This window comes from Canis lupus, chromosome 21, assembly GCF_011100685.1.
Source record: "Canis lupus familiaris isolate Mischka breed German Shepherd chromosome 21, alternate assembly UU_Cfam_GSD_1.0, whole genome shotgun sequence".
In the NCBI taxonomy this organism is placed as follows: Eukaryota; Metazoa; Chordata; class Mammalia; order Carnivora; family Canidae; genus Canis; species Canis lupus.
In genome coordinates this window covers 24,189,609-24,212,573 of record NC_049242.1, presented here as the reverse complement: position 1 = coordinate 24,212,573, position 22,965 = coordinate 24,189,609, and the positions used below count along the sequence as shown (strand labels likewise).

Genomic DNA, 22,965 nt, shown 5'->3' with positions numbered 1-22,965 from the left:
GAGTTTCAAAATTAATCTCCCTTTCTCAGGAAGCTACCAGAGGGTGTGTTCTATCAAAATAAGATAATGCATCTTATTTTGTTTTCTGAGTACAGATCCTTTGCCTCTTTGGCTAGGTTTATTCCTAGGTATCTTATGATTTTGAATGCAATTGTAAACAGGATCTACTCCTTGATTTCTGTTTCTAATTGTCTCATTGTTAGTATATAGAAATGCAGCTGATTTCTATGCATTGATTTTATATCCTGCCACTTTGCTGAATTCCTGTATGAGTTCTAGCAATTTTGGGGTGGAGTCTTTTGGGTTTTCCACATAGAATATCATGTCCTCTGCAAAGAGTGAGAGTTTGTCTTCTTTTGCTGATTTGGATGCCTTTTATTTCTTTTGTTGTCTGCTTGCTAAGGCTAGGACTTCTAGTATTATGTTGAACAACAGTGGTGATAGTGAACATCCCTGCTGTGTTCCTGACCTTAGGGGAAGGGTTCTCAGTTTTCCCCCATTGAGAATGATGTTTGCTGTGGGTTTTTTGTAAATGGCTTTTATGATATTAGGGTATGTTTCCTCTATCCCTACAATATGAAGTGTTTTAATCGAGAAAGGAAGCTGTACTTTGTCAAATGCTTTTTCTACATCTATTGAGAGGATCATATGGTTCTTGTCCTTTCTTTTATTACTGTAGTATATTGCATTGATAGATTTCTGAATGTTGAACCACCCATGCAGCCCAGGAATAAATTCCACTGGGTCATACTGAATAATCCTTTTAATGTACTGTTGGATCCTATTGACTAGTATCTTGGTGAGAATTTTGGTGTCCATGTTCATTGGGGATATTGGTTTGTAATTCTCCTTTTTGGTGGGATCTTTGTCTGGTTTTAGGATCAAGGTAATGCTGGCCTTATAGAGTCTGGAAGTTTTCCTTCCATTTCTATATTTTGAAACCCCTTCAGAAGAATAGGCATTAATTCTTCTTTAAATGTTTGGTAGAGGGATCCCTGGGTGGCGCAGTGGTTTGGCGCCTGCCTTTGGCCCAGGGCGCGATCCTGGAGACCCGGGATCGAATCCCACGTCGGGCTGCCGGTGCATGGAGCCTGCTTCTCCCTCTGCCTATGTCTCTGCCTCTCTCTCTCTCTCTCTGTGACTATCATAAATAAATAAAAATTAAAAAAAAAAAAAGTTTGGTAGAATTCATCCTGGAAAATTATCAAGCCCTGGACTTGTGTTTGTTGAGATATTTTTGATGACTGCTTCAATTTCCTTGCTGGTTATGAGTCTGTTCAGGTTTTTTATTTCTTCCTGTTTCAGTTTTGGTAGTTTATTCCTCTCTAGGAATGCATCCATTTCATCCAGGTTGCCTGATTTGTTGGCGTATAGTTGCTCATAATATATTCTAATTGTTTGTATTTCTTTGGTTTTGGTTGTGATCTCTCCTGTTTCATTCACAATTTTATTTATTTGAGTCTTTTTCTTTTTGATAAGTCTGGCCAGTGGTTTATCAGTCTTTTTAGTTCTTTCAAAGAACTAGCTCCTAGTTTCTGTTGATCTTTTCTACTCTAATTTTGGTTTCTATTTCATTGACTAATGCTCTAATCTTTGTTAATTCTTTTCTACTTGCTTTAGGCTTTATTTACTCTTCCTTCTCCAACTCCTTTAGGTATAAAGTTAGATTGTGTATTTGAGACCTTTTTTGTTTCCTGAGAAAGGCTTGTATTGCTACATACTTCCCTCTTAGCACTGCCTTTGCTCCATCCAAAGGTTTTGAATGTGTGTTTCCATGATTTTTTAAAAAGATTTTATTCATTTATTCATGAGAGAGACAGAGAGAGGCAGAGACACAGGCCGAGGGAGAAGCAGGCTCCATGGAGGGAATCTGACGTGGGACTCGATCCCAGGTCTCCAGGATCACGTCCCGGGCTGAAGGTGGCGCTAAACCGCTGAGCCACCCAGGCTGCCCCCATTATTATTTTTTAATTCTTCTTTAATTTCATGGTTGACCTATTCATTCTTTAGTAGGATGCTCTTTAACCTCCATATATTCGAGTTCTTTCCAAATTTCCTCTTGTGACTGAGTTCCAGTTCAAAGCATTGTGGTCTAAAAATATGCAGAGAATGATCCTAGTGTTTGGTACAGGTTGAGACCTGATTTGTGACCCAGTATGTGATCTGTCCATGTATACTCAAGAAGAATGTATTTTTTTTGCTTCAGGATGGAATGTTCTGAATATATCTGTGAAATCCATCTGGTCCAGGGTGTCATTCAAAGCCTTTGTTTCCTTGTTAATCTTCTGCTAAGATGATCTGTCCATTGCAGTGAGTGGGGTGTTGAAGCCCCCTACTATTGTATTATTATCAATGTGTTTCTTTAATTTTGTTATTAATTAGTTTATATAATTGGCTGCTTCCATGTTGGGGGCATAAATATTTACAATTGTTATATTTTCTTGTTGGAGAGACATTAAATTATTAGTTAATTATTTTTGTAGGGCTGGTTTAGTGATCACAAATTTTTTTAGTTTGTTTGTCCTGGAAGCTTTTTATCTTTCCTTCTATTTTGAAGGACAACCTGGCTGGATAAAGTATTCTTGGCTGCATATTTTTTCTCCTTTAACACCTTAAATATATGATGCCAGGCTTTTCTGGCCTGCCAGGTCTCTGTGGGTAGGTCTGCTGCCAGTCAAATGTTTCTACCCTTGTAGGTTACAAACCTCTTGTTCTGAGCTGCTTTTAGGATTTTTCTCATTGTCTCTGAGATTTTCATGTTTTAGTATTATGTGTGCCTCCTAGAGTTGAATGCCTGTTTCCTTCACCATATTAGGGAAGTTCTTCACTATAATTTGCTCCAATATACCTTCTGCCCCCCCCTCCCCCATCTCTCTTTCCTCTTCTTATGGGATCCCAATTATTCTAATATTGTTTAGCTTTATGGTATCACTTATCTCTCAGATTCTCCCCTTGTGATCCAGTGGTTGTTTATCTCTTTTTTTTGGCTTTATTATCCATAATTTTGTCTTCTAGATCACTAATTCTCTCTTCTGCCTCATTTATCCTAGCAGTTAGAGCCTCCGTTTTTTATTGCATCTCATTAATAGCCTTTTTTTTTTTGACTTGATGAAATTTTAGTTAGTTCTTTTATTTTTACAGAAAAGAATCCTCTAGTGTCTTCTATGCTTTTTTCAGGCCTAGCTAGTATCTTTATAATCCTTATTCTGAACTCTAGTTCCAACATCTTACTTAGGTCCATATCGATTAGGTCCCTGGGTGTCAGTACTACTTCTTGTTTTGTTTTGTTTTTTTTTTTTAATTTATTTATTCATGAGAGACACCCAGAGAGAGATAGGCAGAGGGAGAAGCAGGCCCCATGCAGGGAGCCCGATGTGGGACTCGATCCCGGGTCTCCAGCATCATGCCCTGGACTGAAGGTGGTGCTAAACCGCTGAGCCACCGGGGCTGCCCATTGTTCTCTTTTTTGAGGTGAGTTTTTCTGTCTTGTCATTCTATCCAGAAAAGAATAGATGAATGAGAGAGCAAAATACTAAAATGGCAACAGTGATCCTGGAGAAATATACACTAAACAAATCAGAAGAGACCCAAAACTGAAAATAAATAAAACTTAAAAAAAAATAAGAGAATATAATCAGACAGGTGGATAGGACAGAGCAATACACTGGATCCTGTGTGTATTTTGGTCTATTTGTTAGAAAACTAGATCCCCAAATTTCAAAGATGAAAAACTTATATATGTACAAAAATAAAATTAAATACAATGAATGGACAGAATGTAACTGTAAAAATGAAAATTAAGAGACCAAAAAAAAAAGAGAGACCAAAAAATATATAAACAGACAAGTGAGCGGAACAGAGCAATATACTATATCCTGAGTGTATTTTTGAATGAACTGAAACTACATTTCAGAATTGTAAAGAAAGAAAAATATATGTACACAAAAATAAAATTAAATATATTGAAAAGATAGAATGCAACTGTAAAGATGAAAAAAATTTTTTAAAGATTTTATTTATTCATGAGAGACACACACAGAGAGAGACAGAGACGTAGAGGGAGAAGTAGGCTTCCTGCAGGGATCCTGATTCAGGGACTTGATCCCAGAACCTCAGGGTCACTACTTGAGCCAAATGCAGATGCTCAACCAATGAGCCAACTAGGCATCCCTGTAAAGAGGAAATTTTAAAAATAGCATTGGACAAAAGAAGAGAGAACAAAAAGAAGAGAGAGAGAGATAGAGAATATGATCAGACAGGTGAAGAGAACAGAACCATACACTAGATTCTGGGTGTATTTTGGTCTGTTTGTTAGAAGAAACTGTATCCCAAGATTGTGGAGAAAGAAAAACTTGTTATATCCAAAAATAAAATTAAATACAGTGAAAGAGTAGAATGTAACTGTAAAAATGAATTAATAAATTCTTTGAAAGAGGAAAAAGAAAAAAATTAAAATTGAAAGACTAAAGAATTGTGGGAAATAACCCGTGAATCCTATATACTATTTTCCCCTGATGCTGGCATTTTGCAATTCTTTATGATCCATATACGTGGTTTTAGCCTGTTTTCTTTCTAATCTTCTGGGGGTGGGGCCTGTTGAACTGATTCTCAGGTGTCTTTGCCCCAGGCAGAATTGCACTGCCCTTACCAGGGGGCCAGGTAAAGTAATTTGCTCAGGATTGCTCTATGTGGCTTTTGTTCCCTGAAGTCTTTCTTGCAGCTTTAGAGGCTGAGAATGATGGGACGCCTCCTGTGGTTGAGCACCTCCTTTGGCCCAGGGTGTGATCCTGGAGACCCTGGATGAGTCCCACATTGGGCTCCCTGCATGGAGCCTACTTCTCCCTCTGCCTGTGTCTCTGCCTCTCACTGTGTCTCTCATGAATAAATACAATCTTGGAAAAAAAAAAATATATATATATAGGCTGAGAATGAAAATGGTGGCCCTCCAATCTCCAGCCCAGAGCTGGAAGCTCATGGTTCCTCAGTGTGCCCTCAGGGAAAAGCAGTCAATCACTTCTGTGTCCCTGGTCTCCCTCTGCACTCTACTCACCCAGCCTGTGATTAAGCATTTGTATTTCAGGCACAGGACCCCACTTCTAGTCTCCAAACCTTGCAGACTGCTGAGGCTGGCACCCGTACCAGGGTTGGGGGCCTTGTGGTGGTTCTGCTGCTTGTTGGGGCCCCTGCTCAGAGAGTGGTTGCCCATCCCCGCAGTGGTTTGTGGTTTATGGTAACCCCTAACTGAGAGCCTACTCCTGGGTTCGCTGATTGCAACCAGTTTCCCCACTCTGATGCTTGGGGAACTCTGCTACACTCAGGCACCCCTGTTCTTTCTGTGACCCCAGGGATCCTGAGACCACACTGTCCCACCTAGGATTCTGCCCCTACTTCACTGCCTACGCACCTTTCAGGCAGGGACATCCCTCACTGGAGCAAACTTCTAAAGGCTCCAGTGTTGTGCTCCACTGCTGTATCACTTTCTGGTGCTGGCTGCCAGAGGCTCCTGATCCCTGTGGTCTGTCTTCCCATATATCACCTTCCATTCACTTCTCTGCACCTCCTACCTTGCAGAAAGTAGTCGCTTTTCTATTTGTAAAGTTGCAGCTGTTCTTTTCTTAGATCTCTGGTTGAGTTTGCAGGTGTTCAGATTGATTTGATAGCTATCTAGCTGCGTTTCTGGGACCAGATGAAACTAAGGTCTCCTACTTCTCCACCATCTTGGACTCTTCCTGTACTCATTCTGTTGCCTTTCTGTATAGTTTGAGCACCTATGCAAGTATCCATAGAAAAGATATTATTTAGTTTTGCCTGTTTTGGAACTTTGTTGTTAATAGAATCATACTGCACTTAACTCTTCTATGCTTCAAATGTATTTTTGAAATTCACGCATGTTACTGCATATAATTTTAGCATATCCATTTCTTCTGTTGTGGCATGTTCAGTTATCTGAAGATATCTCAATATATATATCCTAGTGGTGTTGGATTTTAGTTTGCTTGTTATTCTTTGGTTTTATGCAGATGGTTCTGTGAACATCTTTTTATGTGTATCTTAGTGCCTTTCTGCAGATGTGTTGATGTAAAATGAAACTACTAAAGAACACCCACAGTGGATGACAGTTCATCCAATTTAGATCCTTATCAATACCTAGTAATGTCTGGCTTCATATTTTGTCAACATAATGGGTGTGAAATTATATATTACTGTGACTTAAAATATTATGTCTCTAAAACATAAATAAAAAATAAAATAAAATTTTATGTCTCTGACTCTGAATGAAATTGGGAACCTTTTCATTTATGAACTATTTGTGCTTGCTTTTTTGTGAAATGTCTGCTAATATCTTATGCCTATAAAAAGTTCTTATAAAACAGTTATAGTTTAATAAAAAGCTATGTAAACAAAGTAAAAGACAGTCATTCTGGAAAAAAGTAAGAGGACACAGAAGAAAATGTAATCAATATACTATGTGGCTCAGCTGTGAACAGTATTTCTACTATAACATTTCTGAAGTACATTTTATGTGCCTATTTGTAATCATTTTTTCAGAGCTTACAGTTGAAGAAATTGAAGCAGAGATTGATTTGCTAATGATCACAAATCTTCCAGTCACTAGAAATGATTACTTTAAATAGAAGTTTAAACTAAGACAAACTATATACAGCTGTAATGTAAAAAGTGTATATAGGGATTTTTTTCCCCCTTGGACTAATCTAAATTATTTATTAGCTATCTCATGCTATAAGGAAAGGGATAGAAGATCAGTATACTGGTCATCTGGTCATCATTTGATACAAATAAAGAAGGTGAGCTTAAGGTATCATATACTTTTCTGGTCTATGTGCAGAGTCATGGGTCCAAACCAGTAATGTGGTCCCCACTGGGTTGTGGTCCCAATTCTCTTTGTTCATTTTCATAGCTGGTCAGAAATGGATTCATGTGAGAATTATGGAATAGAGTATGATTACCATCTCCCCAGGAAAAGGGCTTGGACCTGATGTGGAGATGAGGGTAGGCCATCCTACCCCAGAACTTGGGTCTCTGATACTCTCCATGATGTAGCTTTAGGAAGACATTCAATATGCTCATTCCCACGCTGGGGAGTGTTACATAGTAGATGAGGGCCTCCCAGATTTGATTTGAGCTCTCCTCACTCTACATGGACCACCCCAGCTATTCCTGGGACTGACCAAGCAGCCCAGAAACCCAAAACTGAGCCACCACTGCCATTTTCAACCTGGACCAAAACTGTATATAGTTTTAATGAAAAGTTTTAGTTTTGACAAACTCCAACTCCTGAGTTTTCTCTTTAGCTCTACTTTTGGTGGTGTAGCTAAGAAATTGTTGCCTAGGGACACCTGGGTAGCTCTGCGGTTGAGCATCTGCCTTTGGCTCAGGGCGTGATCCTGGAGTCCCGGGATTGAGTCCCACATCAGGCTTCCTGCTTGGAGCCTGCTTCTCCCTCTGACTATGTCTCTGCCTTTCTCTCTCTCTCTCTCTTCTCTCTCTCTCTGTCTCTCATGAATAAATAAATAAAATCTTAAAAAAAAAAAAAAGAAATTGTTGCCTAATCAAAGATCGTAAAGATTTACTCCTGTATTTTCTTCTCAAAGTTTAATAGTTTTAGCTCTTACATTTAGGCTTATGATCCACTATGATTTAATTATGTAGTGTGGGGGGGGGGGGTCCAGATTCATATTACATATGAATACTCAGTTGTCCAAATAGCATTGGTTGGAAAGACTGTTCTTTCTCCAGTGAATTGTCTTGGCCCTTTTGTTGCAAATCTATGGACTATAAATGTTAGTTTATTTCTGGACCTTCAGTTCTATTTGACCTATCTATATGTCTACTCTCATGCTTATACCACAGTCTTGATTAGTGTAGTTTTGTAGTGTTCCATTTCCTTTTACTGGAAACCTCAGGATTCAGTAAGGAAGATTCTGTTTCTTAGCTTCAGCCTGATGATGATGATGATGATGATGATGATGATGATGATGATAAACTTACCGAGACACCAAGCTAAGTGCTTTATGCCCATTAGCTAATTTCTTACTGTCAACAGTTAATCATTAGTATGTTGGGCCCTGAGAGTATATCAGTGAACAAATGGAGAACATTTTTGCTCTTGTGGATCCTACATCAGTAGCAAATTAGGTGGAATGATTAAGATAATAACAAATAGAAGAGTAAACTAATTTTAGGAAATGATTAATTCTGTAATAAAAATAGAACAGGTTAATTTGAGAGTAACCAAGAGAGAAGGCTACTTTAATCCTCATTACATCCCCTATTAAATTGGATTATGACCCCATCTGACATGAAGAAACTCAGGCATAGAGAAGTTAAGTGACTTGCCCAAGGTCACACAATTAATAAAGGCAGAACTGGGTCATGAAAAGAAACTTTTGGTGTGTAGCAAATGGAAAACTAATTTAGGTTTAGGAAGTTTTAAGGAAGTAGAATCTCCTCATAATTTTCTTCCTTTTTATATTTTTTGCCTTTCTGCTGGAAATAAGTAGTTATGGTCAAGGTATAGGCCAGGGGTTCTTATTTAGGAGTCATACATGAGCTTCTTGAAGCCAGTGCAATTATGTGCAAAATATGCACATGCACTTGTTTCTAGAGTGAGGGTTTATAGCGTTCATCAGATTCTGAATGGAGTGTGTGACAGTAGCAAAGATTCTATAAACACACTTGATTCACATGGTTTAAGTAGAAGCTCTATTTTCTCTGTATCTCCCATTGCACTACTTTGTTCTTTGTCTGCCAAACTCTTCCCTCTCGTAGCAAGAGGTGGCAAGAAATTAAACATTTATTGTGTTGGGTTTGAAATAAACTTTATTCTGACATCAAAAATTCTGTGTACTTACACCTCTCAGAGTAGTTTTGGTTTTTTTGTTTTTTTACAATTTGTTGGACTTAATAATTCATCTCTCTGTTCAAAAGTTTAGAATTGACTTGGATTCTATCAGTCATCTTCCATGTCTTGAACATTCCAGAAATTTGTTGATTGCCTTTTTGAAAGGTCTTTCTATATTTTCCTCCTTTTTAATTCTATTGCCAGTTAGACTCCCATCTTCTTCTAACCAGGTTATTTCAGCAACATTTTTCCCCCAGAAGCAAGTCCATCTTGGAGCTTTCACCACATTGACTTTTCTAAAATACTTTAATCTGAATCATCCAAACTCTTTCAGACTCTTGGGACTCTAACATGCAAATAAGAGAAAAAAGAACATATATTCCCCCACTCTATTATATCTGATATCATTCTTTCTCCATGATCTGCTTTTAGTTGTATTAGCTTCTTTTTTTCAAAACTATTGTACTTATTTCCACCTTGTTGGAATTAGCTATTTTTGTTTGCTTTTTATGGGTGTTACCTATGACAGGCACCATACTGGGTTCTTATTTGTGCCCTTCTCCCTGCCTGACAGGTCTTCCTTACCCTTTCCTGTTTCTCTCAGTCCAAATTCTGTCTGTCCTTCAATGCCTAACTTAACTGTTATTTTTTTCTTTGAAGCCTCTTTTTATTTCTCAAGCTATAAGTGATCTTTTTTTTTTTAAGTAATCTTTATATTTCTTCCTTTGAACATTCACAGCACTTTAGCTATACCTCTTAGGGCATTTAACTCCACCTTATGTTAGATATTCACATATTTAACATGAGCTTCTTGAGAACAGAGGCATTGTATCACTAGTTTTATAATTACCCCTTCATCTCCTATCACCCTACCTCAGTTCCAGCCTAATACAGATAATAGGTTCTTGGTGAATAAACCCTCACTTTTAAAGTATAACTTAACCTTGGGGTGGCCCATTCAGTTAAACGTCCAACTCTTGATTTTGGCTGAGGTCATGATCTCACCATCGTGAGATGGAGTTCCAAGTCCTTCTGCTCACTGGGTGTGGAGCCTGCTTAAGATTCTCTCTCTCTTCTTCTACCCCCCACACCCACATACTCCCACCCTCTCTTTCTTTCTCTTAAAAAAAATTATGGATAAATTAACCTTGCTTTTGAAAATTCTTTTCATTACTTTAAAATTATTCCATTATGACTCCATGGAGAAAAAAAATCAGTAATTTATTTAAAAAATTATAACTAAAAAGCCTATATAAGCTGTAATGACTATAAAACAGGTAAGCATAAAACTATTAAAAGCAAACCATTTTTAAAAAGAACTAGAACTACATCCCTAAAATACAGAGTATTCTTTCCAACTAGAATATAAAGATTAATGTGAGATCCTTACTATCTATTTCCCATCTAACATTGATTGCAAAATTACCTGGACACAATCGTAGAGTATATAACCAATTACGTTTTCAAAGGAATATCCCAGAAAAAATGTCTCTGGGAATAGGAGCAACCTTTGGAGGTATAGATTATTGGCTCTTTAACCAGATGGGAATTACTCATATGTTGGTATACCTTGGGTAGTCCCTAGAACTTTTTTTAAATGAAGGGAATTAGAAATGGAGGGTGTTCTCATAGGAATAATTTCTATTATACAAACTAATTTTTCTTTAACTGGTAATTTTTTCTGGTGCCCGGCCAACTTGGAAAGTTTCTGTGGCCTTGGAAAAGACTCTCTGAAAAGGAAATTTCTGATAATATATGCTAAAGCCTTATTACTTCTCAGAAGCATAAATGAAAGAGTGAGAGAGAAAAAAAGGATCTGAGAATTAATATAGCATGGGGGTAAAGAGCAGAGACTTTGAAGAGTGATGGAACTGGATTTGAATTCTGTCACTGCCACTTAGTAGTTGTATAACCTTGCATAAGTTACTTCATATCTCTAAATCTGTTATCTGTGAAATAAGGATAAAAATAACTTGAAGTTTTGTGAGGATTAAATGGAATCATGCCTATAAATTACTTGGCAGAGTGATTCACTGTTGTGGCACAGTAAATGTTAGATACTATAACTGTGATGACATCCTAGGTCCAGACATAAAAAATTCACCCATAGATTCTTAGAATCCATTATAACATGTTTGACATGCCATGTGTGGTTGTTATACTCAAATTAGTATATGCATAGGTGGTTTTGTGAGTGACTGATGAGTCAGTAGAATTAAGAATTCTACTTTTAGTTTTCCAGTAGGAATTCAAGTGCAACCAGCAAACCAGAAAAAATAAGTCTAAGCTGAAGTTGAAGTTTATTTCTCTATAGGCAGTTTTTCTATCAGAAGATAGGATTTTACCTGTTCACTGAGCAACTACTAAATGTCAGATGTGTTAGATTCCTTTAAAAGGACTGACTCTTGGTTTCAGCCCAGGTTGTGATCTCAGAGTCATGAGATTGGCCCCGAGTCAAGCCTCCCACTGAGAGAGAGTGAAGCCTGCTTAAGATTCTCTCCCTCTTCCTCTGCCCCTCCCCACACACGTGTGCATGCTCTCTTGCTCTCTCTCTAAAAAGAAAAAAAAGAAAAGAAACAGTATGTTATTTTATTCAGTTGCTATAATCCAAGGCAGAAAGAATTTAAATAATAATTCGAATTTGCTCAAATCCATACTGTAACTGGTAGGGATTTGCAGGGAACTATAGGTAAATGGTAGGAACTCTGAGGAATTTGAACTCTTCTCTCATTCCAAATCATTTCCTCTAGCTTTGTATTCCTAGCATCCCTCTTTCAACTTGGGGAACTTTAAAAATTATCAGTGCCTATGCCACACTTCAAGCCTTTTTTTTTTTTTTTTTTAACATTTTTTTATTTATTTATGATAGTCATACAGAGAGAGAGAGAGAGGCAGAGACACAACAGGCAGAGGGAGAAGCAGGCTCCATGCACCGGGAGCCCGACGTGGGATTCGATCCCAGGTCTCCAGGATCGCGCCCTGGGCCAAAGGCAGGCGCCAAACCGCTGCGCCACCCAGGGATCCCCACTTCAAGCCTTTTAAAGCAATTTCTAGAAGTGAAATCCAAGCATCAGTATTTTTAAAAACTCCTTAACTGATTATTGTTACATGGGTTGAGAACTATTGATATGTTCGATGCGTTTTGACTGTTGAAAGAATACATACCTAATGGTGCAGTTGCTCCATTGTAATTCCAGTAATTATAGTCAACTATAGAGTGCTTTTGTACTAACTTAAGTCTTTAAAGGGGGCTTTGTATATATTCTCCATTTGCCCCCATGGCACATATAGGACAATATCTGGCAGGAGGTAACTTTTTGTTGCTGACAGAATTCTGAATTCCTTCCATTATTGAAGAGAATAGATATGGAAATAGGGTAAGGTTCAAGGTTCCTTTCTTGTGTCTCGTCCAAGGTTAAAGACATAGGTTGTAAATAGATATTTATTGGTTATTTTTAGAATAATTTTATTTTTTTGAAATAATTCATGGTTCAAAAATAAAACAGTAGAAAGGGATAAACATTGAGAATTGTCCATCTGCCAATCATAGTTCCCATCCCAGGATATATCAAATGTTATATTGGTATTTTTCCAGAGATACTCTAAACATTTATAAGCAATTATATTTACACATACTTCCTATTTTTACCCAGATAGTAGTATGTCCATTATGTTTGTTTGTTTACTTAACAGTGTATCTTTTTTTTTAAGATTTTAAAATTTATTTATTCACGAGAGACACAGAGAGTGAGCAAGGCAGAGACAGGCGGAGGGAGAAGCAGGCTCCATGCACAGAGCCTGATGTGGGACTAGATCCTGGGACTCCAGGATCACTCTCTGGGCTGAAGGCAGGTGCTCAACCACTAAGCCACCCAGGCATCCCATTTTTATTTTAAATTTTATTTATTCATGAGAGATACAGAGAGAGGCAGAGACATAGGCAGAGGGAGAACCAGGCTCCCCAAAAGGAGCCTGATGTGGGACTCTGTCTGAAGACCCCAGGATTAAGCCCTGAGCCCAAGGCAGATGCTCAAACACTGAGCCACCCAGGTGTCCTGACTTAACAGTCTATCTTACCCACATACAAAGAATGTTATCAGCATATAATTGCTTCCATCTTTTTATGACTAAATATTATTTCTCTATGTACCACAACTTATTTTCATCTATCAGCTGTTGGTGATCAGTTGTTTCTAATTTTTCTCTATTATAAACAATGCTACATTGAATAGATAAGTCATTTCACTTCTGCATGAGCATATCTTTAGATAAATTCCTAGAAATTAAAGTATTGCCAGTTTGGCTCTTATGAAGGTTGTGTATTGATGGGTTGGGAAATAATGAAAAAGCATGAAATAATATGAGGATTAAAGGTATAAAGAAGGAAGAGTGACCAAAAATGATTATACGGGAATGATATTAAAATGGCTTGACAGGATAGGAATGAAGCTGGTAGCCAAGAACAAGGAGAGAGAACCAACAGGTTTTGTGGTATATATACATGGAATATATTTGGAATTAAAATATACTAATGAATTTTCTAAAATCCTAACATTTTTACTCTTAAGTCTTGAACTTTTTAAAACACATTTTTAATGTGATGCTCTCTTTATGAAAACTCCTCATTCTTTAAGAGAAAATACCCTTGCAATTTTCATTTCATGATTATATTTAGCATTTGTTGATCAAGATTTTAATGTTTTCACGCATAACTATTTTTTACTTGAACTCTTTCTCTTTTTTTTCCTTCAGCCCTGGAAGAAAACGAGACTTTTCCCCTGTTTCTTGGAGTCAGTACTTTGAATCCATGGAAGATGTAGAAGTAGAGAATGAAACTGGCAAGGATATATCCTTTGCAAATGGCTTATTCTTTAGCAAGCTTATAATACTAAGAAGACATGTATAGTTTCTGAAATGTTCTTTAGTCCTGCTATTTATTTCATTTTTATTCTCCATCTGTTCTGTGTACAGCATGGAATTTAACCTATAAGTCTATGCCAGTATCTTACTTGGATATATTTGTCTAATGCACGGGGAGAGGATTAAGAATTAAATTCCTGACACTGATATCTCTTTTAAGGAGAAGTTTTTATGAGTCAGGTAAGTTGAATCAGTTTAGCATCTAGAAATTAGGGACTATGTCCTCATTAGGGCAACAGGGAATCTTTTTTTTTCCCCCATTGATACTGGCTCCATGCTTCAAAAACAGGTTTGGTGTTTCAGAAACTTCTGTTTAAGTGTCTCTTGAGTTTGGAAGTCTGCAGCTTTACATAAAGCCTGGTACTGCCTGAGGTTTTTAATCAGTATTATTATGATTAAATTATCAAAAACATAAGTGAGCAAAAGCTTAGATATATTATCTTTAACTATTCATACACTTTTCGAGTTTACAAGAGTGGGTCAGAGGGTCCCGTCCTACTCCTTCTGCATGGAGGAGGCCATTCTGCCCTTTCCTGGGCTGTGTTCACAGTAAGTAAGAAGTTGATAATAGAAGCTGATGTTAGCACAACCATTGTTTACTTCTGGATAAATTTGACTAACCTAACTCTTCCTTCTATGTTCACTCATATAGCTTGATATAAGAAAGTTAGGGATGTGGGTTGATTATGAATATTTTTAATGGGAGGCCCAAGATCACCTGCTCTTTAAAGTTCTTAACTGGGGTGAGCTTTAGTGCATGAATTGTTCAAACATTTTATAAAATGTTCTCTATATATTGCATTGGGGTGAGGGAGATAGGATTTGTTCCTGGTTGAACGTGGATATTTAGGATTTGTTCTTGGTTGAACGTGGATATTTAATTAAGTAATAGATAAGCAGAAATATTCTATTCAGGTGCTTTAGATAGAGATAATGTCTATCCTTTATTTGTCTCCTTCATAGAGCCCAGTGTAGTACTTTATACATGGAGATGTTACAAAAATATTTGGTAAATTTTTCTTCTCTTTTAAACTAATGCTTTATATTTTAATGATATTAGTGAGCTACTGGGAAATAAACAATATTTAGTTGATGATACCCTGGTCTATAGTAGAGGATGTATGTCTATGTGAATGCTACCAATTCTAGATCTTCCTGATTTTCTTGACTCTGTGCAAGGAGAGATGCTGGTAAGGAAAATACTAGCAATGTTCCTATTGAATATGAAATTGTCATCTCTTCTTATGTGTATCAAGCAGACGCACAAACTTCCTCTATTTACCACTAGGAAGTCTGAGGGACAGAAAGTGGGGGCAAGCAGGAATTCAGTACAAGATAATTGGACCTAGATGACTATGGAATTGAGGAGGGCTCTGAACATATTATTATATTCCTGGCAGCAGATTTATTGGGAATAGTCTCAACATGTAGGCACTTACTCATCTTATTGAATTATTAAATGATTTGATTCCTATCTTGTTTTCTACTTCCTTTCTCTTGACTTTAGGATATAACTATTTGATTTGCCCTTGAGTGCCAGGCTCCTTCATCTCCCTACACCTATATTGTCCAATGTAATGCAAAATCATATATGTAAATTTTTTGCCACATAAGGTAATTTTAAATCTAGTAGAGACATAAAATAGGTAAAAAGAAACAGATTATTTTTAATAATATATTTTTATTTAACCCATGGTACCCAAAGTAGTATCATTTCAATAGGTAATCAGTATAAAAATTACTATTGAGATATTTCACTTTATTTTTTATACTGTCTTTGAAATTCAGTGTATATTATAGGTAGTCATAACACATCTCAGTTTGGACTAGCCACATCTCAAGTCCTTAATAGCATCACTTTGGTCACTTACATTCTTCACCTCGCTTGTGAGGTGAAGACCATGTCTTAGTTATGCCTGCCACATTATTGTATGCTCAAGGAATGTCTCTTGAATGAACAAGTGACAGCATCACATGCCTGTTCCTAATGTAGCAACTATAGTAGTAAGTATACTCCAGTTGCCCTGAACTAAGGTCAGAGCCACCAGAAATGGTTTATGTACTATAACTTGCCTGACACGGTTATTGGGCAGCTAACATGCTGGAGACATGGAGGGGAAGAAATGTGTGACTGTGGAGAGGAAATAAGCACCATCTTAATTGGTGTGTCACATTCGTATAACTGAGTTGAAACTTGCTAGGGATAGTAACCCCAGGCTGTACCTCATAAGAAATTTGGCAAAAAGTAATGTTGGGATAGGAAGAGCTTTATTCCAAGGATAGTATGTAATGGGTCACAAAATCTTGTAAAATTTTGATGAGAATTACCTACGAAAGCCTGAGGTAGTCTTGCTGTATTCTTTGAACTTTTAATCAGCTCCCTAGCACTCTAGTACAAAATCAGAGCTAATGTTACCTATTTGAGTGTTCAGAGTCCTTAAAGATGAGGGATCTGCATAGAGCTAGAACAGATTTCCCATGAAACAACTATTGTTTAAAAAAAAAAAGGGGGGGGGCAGCCTGGGTGGCTCAGCAGTTTAGTGCCACCTTCAGCCTGGGGCCTGATCCTGGAGACCCAGGATTGAGTCCCACATTGGGCTCCCTGCATGGGGCCTGCTTTTCCCTCTGCCTGTGTCTGCCTCTGTGTGTGTGTGTGTGTGTGTGTGTGTCTCATGAATAAATAAATAAAATCTTAAAAAAAAATAAAAGAAAGAAACAGCTATTGTTTTTGACATTAAGGAAAGGAACAATGAAGTAGGAGTTGGAAGATGGGATTTCTAGTCCCAGTTTTACTGTACTGATAATATATCCTTGAGGAAGCTACTTAAGCCCTGGAACAAGCCATGTAAGCCTTTACTCCTCAAATACAGTCTTCTTACACTTGAAGTTTTCTTTGAAAATTATGTAAAATAATAGAATATGAAAACTAAATTTTAAACTCATGTACAAATATTGTAAGTGGTTTGTTGAGATATATTGATATTAAATATTTTTATCTCATAGAAACAATGAAATAACATGGAAAGTGACTGGCATAGAGAAGGTAGTTGATAAATAGCTGCTGATGTTATTAAATGTGTCATTGAGGAAATCTCTAGTTCTTTTTTTACCAAAGTATAGTCTACAGATTACAAATTCCATGAGATATTAATGAAATAGGGTTTTTGTGATTAAGTGAGTTTAAGAAGTATAACATGTAATATCCTTCTCTGATCTCTAAGAAATTCACCATGTATCAGTATGTTATTAAACCCTTTAAGATGTTCTTCTACTTCTACTTCATGCAGCTGTCTTCCCAATGTATTTGACGACTCACTTCCTTTTTTCTAAAACATCTATTACCATCCCATACTTTGTGAAAGTCTTTTATAGATAGATCATTATATCCCAATTGTTTATCTGGTTTACTTGTATAATCAAGGAAATGACCTACCACTCAGCTTAATAGCTTGGACTTTTGCTCACTAAATTTACTTGCCCTTTTTTTATTGTTGTTATTCCTCACAGTGTACCAGCCCACTGAATGAGTTTCTATGTTACAGTGCTTTGAAAATAAAAATGGCTACATAAAAGTTAGTGCTCTGGCAATTGACTTGACTCCAGGGGTTATATTTTTCATAAGCACTAGAAAATGATCCAGAAAGCAGCCATGGCAAACAGCAGGAATAAGCCCTAGCACCTTATGGTCATGAGAGGCAGAATTTCCCTCAGACTTCGATCTAGATGATAGTTGGTAAAATACGGTAGTAAAATAGAAACAAAAAGGCACTAGCATAGCAGGAGGACAAGTATACTGACAGCCAAAGGAAGAGATGAACAATGGATTGATATTTATGAATGCTAAATCATGAAATTCTTGAGAGCAGGAACTGTGCCTTATCCATTCTTAATATGACAGCACACAGGGCCTGTCCTGGAGTTGGTGCTCAATAGTTATAACTTGAATAAGTTTAACACTGACCTTGAACAATTAGCAAAGGATAAATTTTGTTCATTGTTTCCTGTTTGAGAAAGCAGAAAAGATGTAATCATTCTAAAGCCTTTATCAAATGTCAGCAAGTCATTTACGTATGATTGATACACAAAGAAGTTATATAACATGCTTAGAAAAATCCCAGACACAAGATAGGCAAGACCAAAGGACATGAAGAGACAGTTCATGGAGAACAAACAACATGAGCAAGTTCGTCCTCACTAGTAATCAGGTATGATTCATAGAGGCGGTGTCATTTTTTTTAGATATCAATAATATTTTCCAAAACTAATTCTTAGTGTTGCCAAAAGTATTAGAAAACAAATACTTTCAAACATTGCCAGTAGTATTGTAAATAGAGCTCTCTTAGAAAGTAATTTCTCACTTTGATTGAATTATCAATATATTTATACCATTTGACACAGACATCATACCTCTAGGAATCTAAGAAAATAATACCAAATATAAGACATGTTATTTGTCTGAAATTAGCAGTCTCAATGTCCAACAATAAGTAAATGATTTAATAAACTAGATGTATTTATAAGACATTATACAATGTTGAAGAAACAATTTTCGGGGCACTTTGGTGGTTCAGTAGGATTAAGCATCTGCTTTTGGCTCAGGTTATGATCCCAGGGTCCTGGGATGGAGCTCCACATTGGGCTCCCTACTCAGCAGGGAACCTGCTTTTCCCTTTCCCTCTGCAGCTCCCCCTGCTTGTGTGCAGACATTCTCTCTCTCTCAAGTAAATAAATAAAATATTTTAAAAGAATAAAAGTAAATAAATAAAAAAAATTCTTCTGGACACTATGGAAAAAAGCTGAGTGATTTTTTTTCCTGTTTTTTCTATTTTTTAGGTTTTGTTTTTCAATTGTATGTATGTATTACTTTGTAACTTAAGGATTTTTTTTCTTTAATGGAAACTATTTTCAAAGGAAAAACTTTGTACTCATTTGAAAGGTTTTATTCAGTTCTGGATACCACAAGTTAAAGGGACACTAGCAAACTGAAACTTGTCTAGGAAAGAGCAGCCATGAGTAGAGTACTTGAAACCATAACAGTCAAGGAACAGTTGAAGGCACTGAAAAAATGAAAGACTTGGGAGATGTAACATTTGCCTTCAACTATAATAATAATTTTTAAAAGTCAACCACATCTTTTAAATATTTTCTATATGCCTGTTACTATGCTAAGTGCTTACGTGCATAATCCCATTTAATCCTTTCTGTGTTTCTATGAGGTTAAGCAGATGAGAACATTAAAATTTAGCCAGTGACAGTACCAGAACTCAAAACTACCTGTATCTGTCTTCCGTATGCATGTTTCTCTGAAGACTGATTCTGTACTACCTAAGAGTAGAGACTCAGGGCAGAAACCATAGACATACAAAAGGCAGAACTTCTAATGATTAGGACTATTTCAAAGCAGCTCAGGCCTTCTACAGAGGAAAAGTAAGCATTCATCTCAGTAGCATACTAGCACAGTGCATATTATAAGATTTAATTACAAATGTATCTTTCACAGTTCCTTCTTATCCATCCATAATTCTGTAAAATCCCTAGACCTGAATAGAACTCGTTTTCTATCTAAATGTTTCATGATTTTCTTTTTTTTTTTTTATAAGGTGACCCAGAGATTCACCCAAAGAAATCCTCTTAACTATCAAGAGAAAGCATTTCTACTTTGGCTTTTTAGTAACAGGAAAAAAGCAAATAAAAAAAATATATAGTCATTTTTGTGGAACTAGCAAAAAGTTATAGCTAATAGAGGGAAATTATGGTGTTTTAAAGGATAGGCTTTAAGTTTCTAGAAAACTAATTTTTTAGAATCCTTTATTCCTTGGTTATATCCAATAAAGTAGTTGTTACTGTAGTTATTACTATAATGATCATATATAGTGAGTTATACTTAGAACTCCATAGCACCCATCACCAGGTACTAGTTATAACAGACTGACCTCATTGTTGTTGGAGAATCCAGAACTAAGCAGAAATTGAAGTTTGACAGAAAGGAGAGGAGCAGTGGTAGCTCATTAGCACATGCACTCTCAACAGGCTAGATTTTGCCAGTCTCCAGTTGTTTTCAGCTTTGGTAACTGTGTCGGACCTGGAACCAACCAAGTCCGAATTAATTAAAGCCAAGAGTTGAATCTGAAGTGTCTTCTGATTTCTGTTTCTTCTTCCAGTTGATTTAGTTCATGTTAGAAATAATTACTGAATATATTCTATAATCCAGGATTTGTGCTGGGTTACTAAGGATAGAAAAATGAGAGTTCACTTCTTAATAAGATCAACTAATCAGGAAATAACTTGCTAACTCCCTACTTTTTTATATTAGGTGCTATGGATACAGTGGAAAATTAAACACATCCTATCCTCTTGTTCGTATGTTTTAAGTCTAATGAATAAGATAGGAAAAAGAACGCATATGCGTACAAATAACAGCAAAAAAAAAAATTAAGGTTTGAACAGGTTTGAATCTAAAACAGCTTAACCTGTCAAGCTTTAGTTTCTCAGTCTGTAAAGTGGGTATGATGCCACCTAAGTCAATAGGGAAATTGTGAGAGTAAGTAAAAGATTATGAGCCTTTGATAAAGTGCTTGACTCACACTCAGTTTTAGATAAATTTACAGCATCTGTATACAAGATACAAAAATAACAGGAGGGAATGATGAACTCTGGTGATGATTGAGGGGACTATAAGAAAAGTAGAAAGTTTCATTAAGAAAGAGGACATCTGGGATCCCTGGGTGGCGCAGCGGTTTGGCGCCTGCCTTTGGCCCAGGGCGCAATCCTGGAGACCCGGGATCGAATCCCACGTCGGGCTCCCGGTGCATGGAGCCTGCTTCTCCCTCTGCCTGTGTCTCTGCCTCTCTCTCTCTCTCTGTGACTATCATAAATAAATAAAAATTAAAAAAAAAAAAAAAAGAAAGAGGACATCTGGGGGATCCCTGGGTGGCTCAGCGGTTTAGCACCTGCCTTCGGCCCAGGGCATGATCCTGGAGTCCTGGGATCAAGTCCCACATCAGGTTCCCTGCATGAAGCCTGCTTCTCCCTCTGCCTGTGTCTCTGCCTCTCTCTCTCTCTCTCTCTCTCTCATGAATAAATAAAATCTTAAAAAAAAAAAAAAAAAGAACATCTGAACTAGGTTTTGAAGACTGAATAGAAGTTACCTTAGGAAAGAAGACATTCCAAAGAGAGAGAAATGCAAAAGCAGAGACTTGTAACAGTGAACTATGTTTGGGAAATTATAAGTAGCTTGAGTCTAAAATATGAGGGTGAAGAGGGAAAGAAGTGACTAGAGAGGGATGCCTGGGTGGCTCAGCGGTTGAGCATCTGCCTTTGGCTCAGGGCGTGATCCCAGAGTCCCATGTCAGGCTCCCTGCATGGAGCCTGCTTCTCCCTCTGCTTGTGTCTCTGCCTCTCTCTCTGTGTGTCTCTTGAATAAATAAATAAAACCTTTTTGAAAAAGTGACTAGAGAGATCACAGGGGCAAAATTATGAGAGGGCCTTGGATACCAGGCTAGAGAATTGCAGCTTATTCTTTAGTTCAGGGTAAGAGTAGAGGGAACTTTTTTTGTTTTTTAAAGATTTTATTTCCTTTTTCATGAGAGACGCAGAGAGGCAGAGGGAAAAGCAGACACCCTGTGGGGAGCCCAGTGTGAGACTTAATCCTGGGGCCCTGGGATCAGGCCCTGAGCCGAAGGCAGATGCTCAACCACTGAGCCACCCGGGTATCCTGAGGGGTCTGTTTTTAAACACTTCCCCCACCCATATCCACATAAAATATACCATAGGCATGTCAAAATTAGGGAGGGGTTACGGAAAGTATGTTTTGTTTGAAATAATCACAAGCATATCCAGACTGGAAAGTTCTGGGAAGTTGAGTATTTTGATATACCTCTACTTACTTCTAATTGAGTGTACTGTTTTAGGCAAGAAGTTATTGAAGGTTGTTAATTAGCATACTACTATAGCTAATGGATTGGGCCAGAGACACAAATGGAGGCAGGTAGATTAGTTAAAAGGCTGTTCTTATATAATTCTAAATATTTGATATCTTGTGGGATGTTAATTTCTCCCCAAAAGGAGAATGTTCCATTACATTTTTTTTGCCGTGTAAAAGCACTACTTAGAATAGCACTGTTTTAAGCTACCCAGTTTATTTACAAATGTAGCATCAGTCTAATACCAAAACTAGGCCACTAAAATTCAGGAAAACTATGAACCAATTTAAGTTATAAAATAGATGCAAAATTCTAAATAACAGCAGATTTAATCCAGTAGTGTAGTAAAATAATAATACACTGTAAACAACAAGTTTTATCACATGAATCTGAAACTGGTTCAGCATTGGAAAATCTATATGTGTAATTAATACCAAAAAAAGACTTGATCAAATGTAATATTCTACTTAGGTTGCAAACTCTTGACAACTAGGAATAGGTGAACAACTTCCTTAATTTTATTAAGTTGATATACCAGAAAATTATATGTATAAATACACTTAGTAGTGAAAATTAGACACTTTCCTTTAAAGTCAGGGACAGGGATCCCTGGGTGGCGCAGCGGTTTAGCGCCTGCCTTTGGCCCAGGGCGCAATCCTGGAGACCCGGGATCGAATCCCACGTCGGGCTCCCGGTGCATGGAGCCTGCTTCTCCCTCTGCCTATGTCTCTGCCTCTCTCTCTCTCTCTCTCTGTGTGACTATCATAAATAAATAAAAATTAAAAAAAATAAATAAAGTCAGGGACAAGATAAGGGAGCTTTTTCCAACAGGTTTCCAGGTTCTGGCCAAACAATAAAACTAGAAAGAAAAATTAATTTTAAAGGTTTGAAAACAATGAGAATTGTCATTACTTGCAAATATTGTCTTCCTGGAAAATCAACTGACAAACTACTAAGCCATAGTTCACAAAGTCACTATCTTAACCGACTGAGCCATCCGTTCTGATTTGCAATTCCCTAATGAAATGTGATGTTGAACACCCTTTTATATGCTTATTTGCCATCTATATTTGGTGAGGTATTTGAAAATAATCTAAATGGGCACCTGGATGGCTCATTCAGTTAAGCAGCTACCTTGGTCTCAGGTCATGATCGTGGTTTTGGGATTGAGCTCTGATGGGCTCCCTGCTCAGCAGGGATTCTGCTTCTCTCTCTCCCTCTGCCTTTCTCCCAAGCTTGTGCCCTCTCTTTTTCAAATAA

General features: G+C 37.2%; 2 protein-coding genes across 2 annotated transcripts in view; one reads left to right on the top strand and one right to left on the bottom strand.

Annotated features, from left to right (window-relative positions):
* PPME1 (protein phosphatase methylesterase 1) overlaps nucleotides 1-22,965 on the top strand; it is an 86,136-nt gene that overhangs the window by 29,330 nt on the left and 33,841 nt on the right. Inside the window, exons 2-3 of the mRNA XM_038568671.1 lie at nucleotides 13,616-13,709; nucleotides 14,240-14,332. Of these exons, the coding sequence (XP_038424599.1) occupies nucleotides 13,616-13,709; nucleotides 14,240-14,332 (187 nt within the window). The remainder of the gene's footprint in view (nucleotides 1-13,615; nucleotides 13,710-14,239; nucleotides 14,333-22,965) is intronic.
* Nucleotides 6,850-7,230, bottom strand: LOC102156968 (cytochrome c oxidase subunit 6A1, mitochondrial-like). Its single transcript, XM_038569328.1, is given in 1 exon segment — nucleotides 6,850-7,230. A coding segment is annotated over 1 exon segment (381 nt).